The sequence below is a fragment of the Lycium barbarum genome, chromosome 11, assembly GCF_019175385.1.
Source record: "Lycium barbarum isolate Lr01 chromosome 11, ASM1917538v2, whole genome shotgun sequence".
Lineage (NCBI taxonomy): Eukaryota > Viridiplantae > Streptophyta > Magnoliopsida > Solanales > Solanaceae > Lycium > Lycium barbarum.
Window position 1 is genome coordinate 24,151,307 of NC_083347.1, and position 13,064 is coordinate 24,164,370.

General features: G+C 38.0%; 1 protein-coding gene across 1 annotated transcript; it reads left to right on the forward strand.

Moving 5' to 3' along the window:
• The first annotated feature begins 6,617 nt into the window (after positions 1–6,617).
• Positions 6,618–8,724, forward strand: LOC132619575 (uncharacterized). Its single transcript, XM_060334434.1, has 2 exons — positions 6,618–7,454; positions 7,525–8,724. The coding sequence occupies exons 1-2, from the start codon at positions 6,618–6,620 to the stop codon at positions 8,722–8,724; spliced, it is 2,037 nt and encodes a 678-aa protein (XP_060190417.1).
• The last annotated feature ends 4,340 nt before the right edge of the window (positions 8,725–13,064 follow it).

Consider the following 13,064-nt stretch of genomic DNA (forward strand, 5'->3'; position numbering starts at 1 on the left):
GATTTCACTGAGCCCGGGCCAGGATATGTTCTCGTGCGTATTCCATTGCATTGTTCACCGAGACCCACCAGTAGAGGGCCGGGACACGTTACATGCATACATGATATTTGGTGTGACATGCATGATTTTATTTACCGAGTCCCTCGTTCGAGGGCCGGGACACGTTATGCATATGTGATATACGATGTTGACATACATGATTCTATTCACCGAGTCCCTCACTCGAGGGCCGGGACACGTTATTTGCACATGTGATATGTTATATGGATCGGGCTGCACGTTCCGTAGCGATATATATGTATATATATGTAGGGATCGGGCCGTACGTTCCGCGGCATTATTATATTACGTATGACATTGGCATCCATGTTTTGTGTCTGGAAAAAGAAACAAGCATCTTGATATTCTGGTGTTTTGGTATTTTGGGTCTGTACTTCTTCTGATACATGATTCGCGTTTGGAAATTAAGTATTTGGTGTTCTGGGTAATGTACATACCTTTTGTACTGTTTGTTTCGATTATGGTTCCGTTTTCTGTACCTTATGCCTTACATACTCAGTACATATTACGTACTGACCCCTTTTCTTCGGGGGCTGTGTTTCATGCCACGCAGGTACCTACGGATGAATAGAAGAATTGTCAGAAGATGTTTCAGCAGGATTGGCGAGCTCCATTTGCTTCTGGAGCGTTGCCGAGTCAGAGTATATGTATGTTCTGATTTCTGGACTGATGTTAGAGACTTTGCAGACAGCGTCGTGGGTATTGGTTGTCAGTCTGTAAGCGGCTCCATCAGCCGATATGTCGATCTGTGTTATGTAATAAATTTTGTATAATTACAGATTTTGTTAAGTTTTGAGAACGATAAAAGAAAGATTTCGAAAGCTTAATATGTATTTTACTTTTATTTGATTTTCAGAGTCCGAAGAAATTATGTGCGTAATAAGAATCTGTGGGTTCGCTCGGCTCCGGATATGGGGTCGGGTGCCCATCACACCCTAGGGGCATTAGGGTGTGACAAAGATGCATCTTAGAGTTGTTGAGGATCAGGCGGACGCGTTGATGGACCTTCTTTCTGGATGTTTCAGTGACATAGTCGCTCAACCGAATCGATTCATGCTTCTGACGTTTATCCCGACCCAACTATTCCTCCGGTGGCATTTCGCTGGTCCGGATACCTTCAGTCTGTACTTCACCCATGCTTTCACCATTTGGACCGATATCTGTCCGGTCTAATTCTGGCTAATCCGTAGGTTCGGTATCTGGTGTTCGTACTTCTTCCATTCGAGTTTCGTTCGTACCTACATTATCAGTCTGGTCTTCTTCAAAATCATGTTGGTTTCTTTGTTTCTCAGTTTCATCCGAGATCACTTCTATGTTGTCGACTAAGTTAGCTGATCCTTCGGCAAAGGGGAACTAAGTCTTGTAGAACTCCACATCTCTTGAGACTAAATATTTATCGTTCTCTAAGTCATACAATCTCCAACCCTTCTGTCTGTAGGGGTTTCCCAAGAAGACACACCTACGACTCCGACTCTCAAACTTGTCCCTCTTTCTTCCTTTTGTGTGTGACTAGTAGAGTGACCCTATTGCCTTTAAGTGATCATACCGGGGCGCATTCCCGTATAAAATTTCATAGGGGGGTTTTCCATTCAAAACTGAAGACGACGTTCTATTGATCATATACCCCGCAGTCAAAACACATTCTCCCAAGAATTTGATCGGAAGATGACCCTGAAATCTCAATGCTTGCGCCACATTAAGAATGTGACGGTGTTTTCTTTCGACTCTTCCATTCTACTGAGGTGTTCCTGTGCAAGATGTTTGAAATAGAATTCCATGTTCGAAGAAGTAAGTCTTCATACACGTGAACTCAGTTTCGTTATCACTTCTAACCATCTTCATCTTTTTTTCCGAACTGCCTCACCACAAAAGCGAAGAAATTCTTCAAGGTTTGGGACACTTCTTTCTTATCAACTAAGAGAAAGATCCACACGGCTCATGAACGGTTATCCACAATAGTAAAAAAATATGAAGCACCTCAAAAGGAAGGGGTTCTATATGGTCCCTATAAATCGCAATAAATCATCTCAAAAGTATCCGAAGCAATATTATCACTTAAAGAAAAAACACTTCTCGTTTGCTTTGCCCGTTGACATACATCACATTCTCTATCCAATCTATCACCACTCTCCTTTAAGCCTAATGTCGTAATAGACTTCGTTACTTGTGCTGAAGGATGATCTAACCGTTTGTGCCAAAGATCGAACCAATCAACTGCCTATGCCTTCATAACTCGTATCAGCAGCACATTCTGAAAATAGTAAAGTCCACCTCGACGCTCACCCTTTCTAATCAGCTTCCTCGTGGTGGAGTCCAGTATAGAACACATAATTCTATTAAATGTCACATCACAATCTAAATAATTAACTAGTTGTGATACATAAATTAAATCGCATGTTAATTCCGGAACATAAAGGACATTCTTCAACCATATCCTATCATTCAACCTCGTTGTTCCGTCTTTTGTAGCCACTGAGCTACTTCCGTCCGAAAGAACAACAGGACACTTAGAAATGTCTCGCTTATTTCTCAGTTCCTCCGAATTACCTGTCACATGGTTGGTAGCTCCAGAGTCTATGATCCAGGATGAATATTCGGTCTTATTATTGATCTTCCGATTCGGGTTTATTTTCTTAGAATTCAACATGTGAATCACAGTTTTATGAATCTCATCGCTCAAATTGTGTAGTTCTGTGCCGCCTGTGTTCATCGTTTCTGTCTCCGCCTGAGTTCCTTCTGTGACAACCACGGTGTTAGCTCGATAATTGCCTCTTCTACAACTGGATCCGGTCTACCACTATGTTGTTGTTGCTGTCCTCGTTTTCTTCCTCCGATTTTCTCGTCTCCTTTTTTATTTCCTGGTCACCAATCCAGATTACTAATGAGTCGAAAACATCCATCCGCAATGTGTCCGGATCTCTTGCAATGTGTGCAGAATGCACCATTGTTTTTTCCTTTACCTTGGTCACGGTAAAGGTTTCTTCCTTATACGGCAAATGCCATAGTTTCACTCCGGTCTTCTATTTTTCGTGTGATTCCTCTCACACTCTGTTCTTGCACCATTTTCGAATAAACCTTGTTTATAGATGGCAACAGTTCCTGGGCCAGTATGTTTGACCTCACCGTTCCATACGTTCCCCCATCCAATCCAATGAGAAAAAGATTGCGCTTTTCCTTCTTCTCTTTTGGCTTCTAGGACCGTTCCTAGATTGTACATGAAATTTTCGCACCTACAAGTTGGGATTTGTTTATAATTCGTCAATTCCTCCCACAGCTTAGTGAGTTTTCCATAGTAATCTACTATGGTATTTCCCTTTTGCTTGCACTCCGCGAGTTCCGCCTTTATTTGTTGCATTCGAGGGCCGTTAATAATGGCGAACCGCTCTCGGATGTTTGTCCATAATTCTTTCACTTCCACTTTATGTGTAATCGCTGAGCGAAGCGTCAGTTCTATGGTGTTGCGAATCCGCGACACCAACAATGAGTTTATAGTCCACCAATCTTCTAATTCTGGCGACTCTTCTTCTGGCGTCTTGATTGTACGATCAACGAAGTCGAATTTCTTCCTTGCTCTTAGGGATGTCCTCATGGATCTAGCCCATTCTTCATAATTTTCATCCTTCAATTGGACTTGTGTCACCACAATTCCAGGGTTTTCAACAATTCTAGGGTTATCATTCGACGTAATGTTGCAGGGAGAGATTATTTTTCTTTGGTTTTGTTTTCTTCACAGGCGATTCCTTTGCTGGTATTGCCGGTTTCTTTATCGTCACCCGCCATGGTTTTAGAGGTTTTGTGTTATTTTCAACATGGCTTTATTACCATGTAAAATCGAGACAGAGACAAGAATAATGGGAGAATTCTTTCTACCTTGTATTCATCATAATGACCTTCTCATATAGAAGTAAGGTCTTCCTTCTTCTAGTCTAACAAGGTAACCCTATTCTAATAAAATTATAATTCCTATATTACCATAATTATAATTGTACCATAAATAAACTATTATACTCTCAATATGTATTGCTTTCCATTTTGCATTAGTTATTATTACTGCTTTCATTTCAGTACTCTCTTTTTTCAAAAAAATTGTGCAATGTTTTACTTGAGCCGAGGGATAAGGGTGTATCGAAAACAACATCTCTATCTCTATGAGATAGGAGTAAGATTCGCACATACTCTATCTTCCTCAGTTCCACTTGTAGAACACGAGGTATATTGTTGTTGTTGAATAATAGCATTTTGGTTCCTAAGTTATTAGTAAACTCGCTTCGATCCTTGTGTTATAGGATTCAACATAGTTAATCTTTAATTAATAAAAATATATATTTTTGGTCCTTTTTTTTTGGTAACTAACGAACTTGTATTAATCACCAAGTGAACCATTACAAAGCTAAAGCTGATTAACACCACCGGTTATCTCATATCGAACAAAACCATCAACTTAGACTACATCCTTCTAGGCAAAATACAATCTAAAACATACACTGTCTCAGCAAGGTACTATTATCAGGAGTTGCTATCACATTACTAGTATACGCAATCTCCTTGGCTAGAGTATCAACATTTCTCTCAACTTTCTCAAGATTCTGTCATTCTTCTCGATTCAGACTGATTAGACAAAGTATGTGTATATTAACTTAATCCCTTTAGCAGCAATGATTGTGTAATACAAATGTTCATCCCATGAGGTGTGTTGCACTGTTGGTTTCCTGAGCCATTGCTTAATTCTCTGCCATAGAGCCCTGGTGTAAACACGTTTGATAAATAAGTGATTTCTTGATTCATCTTCATTGTGACACAGAGAGCAAATTTTATCCACATACATAGCCCATTTTCTCAATCGATCAGCAATACGCACATTCTCATGCATCAACAGCCAAAGAGTAAACCTAGCCTTTGGCCTAGCTGCATTTTATACGTTTTGGGTCCTTTCATGTAGAAAATATGTAATGGAGCGAAGTCAAATATAAAGCAACAAAACAAATTTAACATATCACATGAGTAATTGAGTGTTGAAACGGTTAATAATTATGTTAAATTTATGAATATTCATAAGCAAGGGGACTAAAATTGCACAACTCAATTAATTAGAATTTAATGTGTTTAGTCGGATATTATAAAGATGGAAACCAAAATCTTTCAATAAATAAGGGATCAAAAATGTTATTAACCAAAAGATAATGGAGAAAGTTTTAGTCAGAAAAAAATAGCATTATCCAGTGTTGGTTATCTTAAATTTTGTAAAAACAATTTTTTCGTCTTTGTTGTGTGAATTTTACTTTAAAATTTAAAGTATCATCAACGTATTTGCTTTCCGTAATAGAACACCTTTCATCAATTTACTAAGTGGACGAAATTGAGAGCAGTTGCCAAACCGATTACCACAGTAAAGAAAAGTCGTAAAACTTAATATGTGTTTCAATTGATATTGATGTGTATAATTGAAGAAGGAAACATAGTAATTAATTTCTTTACGTAATAGACGAAATACTTATATGAGTTAGAAGTTTTTAATAGGAATATTTTATCATATGTTCATGTGTTTAATTGAAACAAATCATAATTTAATTATCTAAATAAAATTTACTAATAAGTTTAAGAGATTGTTAATGTATTAAGTCATAATTTTAGATAAACTATTTTTTATCAAAAGCATATCTAGATTCTAGAGTATACCATGCACAACTACTAGAATAAGAAATATAATAGATAATGGCCTTTCAAAAATAACAAGTAAAGAATCAGATGCCAAGCTGAAGGGCAGATCCAATCGGAAGTCAGCTTTCCACATCCCAATTCATGTGCTAAAGTTAAAGGTAATAACGCGTATTGTGTTATCCTTTGTGACCAAAACAAAAACAAAAAAATCCTAACAACCGCGTTGAGCAGTGATAGTTTGAAAACAACGCGTATATCTACCGACGAGGGTTTGTGGTGTAGTTGCTTGTACTACTTCATTCTTAACCAAGAGATTTTCGGTTCAAGATCCCTTGGGTACGGATTCACCCTTGTTATGATCTATATTAGTACTTAGTATATTAGTACTTAGTAGTTTTCTAATTGTGTTGCTGCCGGGGTTCGAAGCTGAATCTCGCACAGAGGAGTATTAGTTAAATTGCCCAGATGGACGGCTTAGATTAAAAGCTCATTAATGAGCTTGGGTGGCAGAGATGAAGCCACGTCACTTGGTGGTTATATAACCAACTTCTAGAGAGAGAAAGGGCAACAAAAATCTGGTAAATTTTCCTCCTTCTTCATGCTCCTCGTCTGATCTCTTCCTCTTTCTAATTCTTATTCTCTCTCCTCCAAATTCTAATTCTTCTCTCATCTTAAATCTCAAGTGCCAATGGCTGTGGCGAATCACTCCCAATCTATCTAGTTTAGTTTTATTCAGTTTAATTTCCTTTTGTATTTGCATTCCATTTCAAATATATAAAAACCAGAAAATTGTCCCAAAGGTGCTCGATTCTATTTCAATCTAATAGATAATTTCATATCCGTGTTCAGATCCTTACACTTGGTATCAGAGCTTTGATTCTGCGACTTGTGTGGTGGATATGGCAGAGGGAACTCGTTGGAAAGTAACGGATGATAAGCTTGCTAAACATGATGAAGTGTTGACTGAGTTGTTGAACAGTCAACAAGAGATGCGTGCTACTCAGACTGGGATTCAAGGAACCCTAGAACTGATTCTCGAAAGGTTGCTAGCTTTGGAAAGGGCACCTGCAGCTCAAAATGGAGGTGGAGGTTTACTTCCACTTCCAGTGCAAGAAAACAGACAGAATAGGAACCAGACACCACCACCTAAGTGGGAACTACCCAGTTTTGAAGGCCATGAACCCAAGGTATGGATTAGAAAATGTGAAAGGTACTTTAACTTGTATAGAACACCTGAGGATCAGAAAGTAGAGGCTGCTGCTCTGTACTTAAATGGGATAGCTGAAGTATGGTACCATTCCTTAGTATTGAGTAGGAGCACCTTGAACTGGACCGAATTTCAAGAGGAGTTGATCAGTAGGTTTGCAGAAGTACTAGCTGAGGATATAGTAGAGGAATTTAATAAGCTGTCACAAGATGGGACTGTAGATGAGTTCCTAGGGAAGTTTGAGGACCTCAAGGCTCAAATGTTGGTCAGGAACCCTTTACTAGATGAATCTCATTTCATATCTAGTTTCATAGGTGCACTTAAGGAAGAAATCAAATTTGGTGTTAAGATGTTCAAACCTGACACATTGAAGTTTGCCATTGAACAAGCTAGGATGCAGGAAAAGGCTATTGAAGCTGCTCTCAAGAGAGAGCAAGCTGAGGCCAAGAACAAGCCCACAGTGAGTAATACCTTGGCTGTTAGGAAACCTCCTACAATTAGAACAAATGCTTTTAGGCTGAGTCCTGAGGTTTATGAATACAGGAAGAACAACAAATTGTGCTACAGGTGTGGTGAGAAGTTTGTTGTGGGGGCATCAGTGCCAAAGGAAACAGTTAAATTACCTCTTAGGAGAGTTGACTCCTGAACAGCAAACAGAAGGAAATGAGATTATTAAAGTACCCACTGGACTGATAATTGAAGGAGGGCTAGAACAAGAAGTACAGGAAGCTATTTGCATGAATGCCTTTTCTGGTAACAACAGGGGTGAAAATACCATATTAGTGGGTAGAACTGTGAAAAAAAGGCAAATTATATTGATGATTAACTCAGGAAGCACTCATAGCTTCATAGATGAGCACACTATGAAGGAAACTGGCTACCAAGCTACTTATTGTGCCCCAGTAAGGGTAACAGTAGCTGATGGGAACTATGTAATGTGCACCTCACATTGTAAGGGGTTCACATGGAAAATGCATGGCAGATCATTCCAGGAGGATTTACTTCTCATACCAATTGGAGGATGTGATTTGGTATTAGGAAACAACTGGATGAAAAAGCACAATCCCACTAAGTTTGACCATGAAAAGAAGTGTGTTACTATTGGTAGGAAGGGTAACAAGCTGGTGCTGCAAGGCATTACTGAAGAGGGGAGATTAAGCATGATGATTAGCAAGTCTATAAGCAAGGTTTTGAAGAAAGGTCATACTCTCATAGCTCATTTGTTTATGATGAGTGTGGAAGTACAGCAAGGACAAGAACAAATTGAAGAAGTCATTCAAGATGTGATCAGCCAGTATCCAGATGTCTTTGCAGAACCTAAAACACTACCACCTATAAGGACCTTAGACCATTGCATACCTCTTAAACCTGGTGCTATGCCAGTTAGTTTAAGACCTTATAGATATAATTTTCACCAAAAGGATGAACTGGAGAAACAGGTTGAAGAAATGTTGGGAAGTGGCATCATCCAACCCAGTCAATCTCCTTTCTCCTCACCTGCTTTGCTAGTCAAGAAAAAGGATGGAACCTGGAGGTTCTGTGTGGATTACAGAGGCCTTAATGACATTACTATTAAAGACAAGTATCCAATTCCCATAGTGGATGACTTGTTGGATGAATTACATGGTTCAACAATTTTTTCTAAAGTGGATCTCAGGGCTGGATACCACCAAATCAGAATGAAAATGGAAGATGTTTTCAAAACTGCTTTTAGGACTCACATGGGCCATTATGAGTTTAGAGTTATGCCTTTTGGACTTACAAATGCACCTGCCACATTTCAAGCACTCCTGAACTAGGTTTTTCAACCTTATCTTAGAAAATTTGTATTAGTTTTCTTTGATGACATTCTTATCTATAGTTTGACCCTAGAAGACCATGTTAAACATCTGATAGTTGTATTTGACACCTTGAGAGAACACACCTTGTTTTCGAAGAAGTCTAAATGCTCTTTTGGGCAAGTACAAGTAGAATACTTAGGACATGTTATCAATCATGAGGGAGTCTCAACTGATCCTAATAAGATTCAAGCAATGGTAGACTGGCCTACCCCAAATTCACTTAGGGCTCTGAGGGGATTTCTTGGTCTAACTGGATATTACAGAAAGTATGTTGCCAATTATGGCACCATCTGTTGACACTTAATTTTGGCTCGACGTGCTTAAAATTAACGTTTTGGGGGGCCCTAAATCGTTAAAGAGCACGAAATACATTTTTCACACATTTTTTACATTTTTTGATGATTGTCCTTATTTTGGGAATTTTATTAATTTATTATCATTTTTTCAAGAGTCATTATTGTGCATAGGTATAGCGTAATATTACCATTTTCGTGAAAATTAATAATTGTTTCTTAACTTTATAGCAATATATTTTTTTATCCTATACATTACTATTTATATTTTATACTTACATTATTATTTATATATGTATTAATCAACTATATTTTAGTACAGCTCGACAGTGCAGAGAAAATCGGAGTAATTAATTTTTAAACGCAGAGTAAAATTTGGTGAGGTCAAGATCTCATCACTTCTTTTTTTTAAAAAAAAAAAAAGAGTTAATTGAGATGATGGGTTAGGGACAAAGGGGTATGGCTTCATTATTTTTGGGCATAAAAAGGGGTGTTTGTTTATATTATAAGAAAAGGGGGGGTTAATTTAATGATGGGATCCAATGCATATTGGCACAACACACACTTACACTTGTCAGATTTTTTCTTTCTTTCTTTCCCCTCATTATTCTCCATACCTAAAACATATCAGATTTTTCTCTCTCTCTCTCTAAAAAAACCTAAACATTTTCCCCCCCATTTCTCTCCTAGCCGCCGCCGACCATCACCCTCACTGCCGCCGACCACCACTCCGGCGAACACCACCTTCAGCGTGCACACCAACCTACCCAATCACAGCGCCAGCCACGACTCCTAACCAAACGACACCAAAACAGTCCCCACTTCATCTTCTTCGCTACTCCGTCGAGGAGCTTCAAGCTCCGATGAACCGGAGCAGCCAGCGAGCAACCACACCTCCTTCTTCGTCTCCCAATCACACCAAATAGCCATGAAACCAGCCATGCGACCACCAACGCTTCCCTTCCCCCTCTTCTCCCCACTGTTATCCCATCACGAAAACACTAAAAAAAAAAAATCCGGTCACCATGAGCTCGTTACCATCGAAGCAACGCGGTTTGAACGGAAAAGAAACTCCGGCGTACTACGCCGGAAAATAAATGGTTGACAATCTACGGTATGCCCATGAATTCGTTTTGCTCTAATCAACAACCCCTTTTAGCTGAAAAATGAACAAGGGACTATATAGGCTCTTTAATTTATCTGCTTCTGCATACTACTAAATTTGATATTTGCAAATAGTACTTTCATGTCCCTTTATATTACAAGGTGGAAATGACACAATAAGATTGCTGCTTTTTAAGAGTTCTGAACCTTAGTGTTTTATTGATGTTGATTGATCTGAAAAAATGGGCTGCGCTTGCTGTATATATATTTACCAATATGTCCTTGTTTGGCCATAACACTTGGGAAGGTTGGGATTGCTTGTTTCTTGTTGCTTTTATTCAGCAAAGCCCGTGGAAGTTGGGATTTGTTGGCTCTCTCCAGTGTATAAGAAATCAGAATGACCTTATTAAGCACTGAGTGTGGTTACTATTTCAAATTGTTATTTAAGTATGCCTTTTGTTTACCACTTTATGCCTTGGATTTTCATGGTGCTTAATATTATTTCTAGTTAATTAATTAAAGTCTTTGTATGACTAGAGTTAGTGTTAAGTTCGGTTCAACAGTATGCGTTAAATTGGCCGATGAAGAAATCTCCGTCGATTTCCAAGGCCTTCCATGTACAAAGACGGATTTTTATTTTAAGTTTATTTATTATTTTTTAATTCATCCGATAATTATTTATTTTCTGACTAACATTTTTTATTAAGTCTCATGCAGGTATCTGAAGTTATTTTTTGGAAGATGGCACTCAAAGAAGTTCAAATAGCTTCTTAAATTCTTTGTTTATATATATATATATATATATATATATATATATATATATATATATATATATATATATTTTACATTCTTAAATTATGCAAGCATAAAATATAGTGAAACTTTACTTTTTAGGGTGTAGGCTAGTGGTATTTATTTATGATCTGCTTATGTGATTTAAATTTTATGTGTTTTAGATAAATTAATATTAGACAGTTATTATTTTTGTAGTTAATATTCTGATAGTTATCATGTTTCGCTAGAGTTTTAATTCAATAGCTTAGCACACTTAAGTGAATAAATAGGGTGATTTGCCTCAATATTTAGGCTTTAGAATGTACTCTCATAATTAATTGATTAGGCGTACATACTTAACTAGTTAAATTAGTTAACTCACTTCGAGTGCAAAATAATTTCATGTCCATTTTCTTTTTATACCTTTGTCACATACCCAAGTTTCTAAGTTGCACATAACTTTTTTTTTAAAAAGTAATTATTATATCACATATGTAAAAAATACATATTGCACGATTATTTATGTGAATAGTCATATTAGTTATTCTTTAGTCTAAATTCTACTAATTTTTGTAAGTAATAATCAAGCCTTTTTACACATCCCTCGAATAGTTAAATTGGTCCAGCCGGGAACCACATTTGTGGATTCTGAAGGATGCCTAACACCTTCCCTTCGGAATAATTTGAACCCTTACCTAGAATCTCACTTATTTTCGTAGACCATGTTAAGCTGCATATATTAATAATTTATAGGTACCCTAGTATACCTTAAATGCTAGGTGGCGACTCTGTACATAATTAATTATTTTCGAGTTCCATAAGTTGTGCTTTGTTTAGCCTTGGTAAGAATGAGGTGCAACACCATCTGCAGACCACTCACTGATTTACTAAAGAAAGATGTATTCAAATGGAATCCAGAGGCTGATCTGGCTTTTGCAGCACTCAAAACTGCTATGGCTTCTACACCAGTCTTAGTATTGTCTGATTACACTCAAGAGTTTGTGGTGGAGATTGATGCAGTCATGGTGGTATAGGTGCAGTCCTTATGCAAAGGGGCAAACCAATAGCTTATTTCAGCAAGGTATTGGCTCCAAAGCACAGAGGGAGATCTATATATGAGAAGGAATACATGGCACTATTGAGTGCAGTTGACAAGTGGAGACATTATTTACAGTTCAAACATTTCATAGTAAGGACTGATCATCATAGCTTTGAAGTACCTCTTAGAACAAAAGGTTACTTCAGCTATACAACAGAAGGGATTGACCAAGTTGCTTAGTCTAGATTATGAAGTACAGTTCAAAAAAGGGGCAGAAAATAGGGTTGTTGATGCCCTTTCTAGACAATTTGAAGGCAGGAATGATCAGACTGATTCTGATAATGGTCATTTCTATGCTATCAGTGCTTCTGTTCCTACATGGATGCAGGAAATAGTTACAAGCTATGAAGGAGATGTCCAAGTACAAGAGTTGCTTCTGCAACTATCTATAGACTTACAGGGCCCTAGTATTTGGCACTACTCATCTGGAATTCTCAGAAAAAAGGGAAAGATTTATATTGAAGGTAATGGTAACTTGAGGCAACAACTACTTGCTTCTTTCCATGACTCTCCAACAGGTGGGCACTCTGGTCAACTAGGTACCCTTAAGAGGTTGGCTCAACTGTTCACTTGGCCTGGGATGAAACAAATGGTGATGGATTATGTGGCAAGCTGTGACATATGCCACAGGAGTAAGAGTGATAATGCAGCATATCCTGGGCTACTCCAACCTCTTCCCATACCAAATCAGGCTTGGAGCCATATTAGCATGGATTTTGTGGAAGGGTTACCTAAATCTAGGAACAAAGATGTGATACTAGTAGTAGTTGACAGGCTCACAAAATATGCCCATTTTATTGCATTAAATCATCCCTATCCCGCAGCAACAGTTGCTGAGGTGTTTTGGAAAAGAATTCACAGTCTTCATGGTATTCCTGAAACTATAGTTACTGATAGGGACAGGATATTCTTAAGCAATTTCTGGCAAGGATTATTCAAGTTGTTAGGTACTCAACTGCATTATAGCACAGGCTATCACCCCCAAAGTGATGGCCAGACTGAGAGAGTCAACAGGTGTCTTGAGAATT

Excerpts from the sequence above, each read along its gene's own strand:
- LOC132619575 (XM_060334434.1), top strand. The coding sequence starts at position 6,618 with ATGGCAGAGGGAACTCGTTGGAAAGTAACGGATGATAAGCTTGCTAAA. Across the intron at positions 7,455-7,524 it reads CTTTTAGGCTGAGTCCTGAG|TGCCAAAGGAAACAGTTAAA; the intron begins GTTTATGAATAC and ends TGGGGGCATCAG.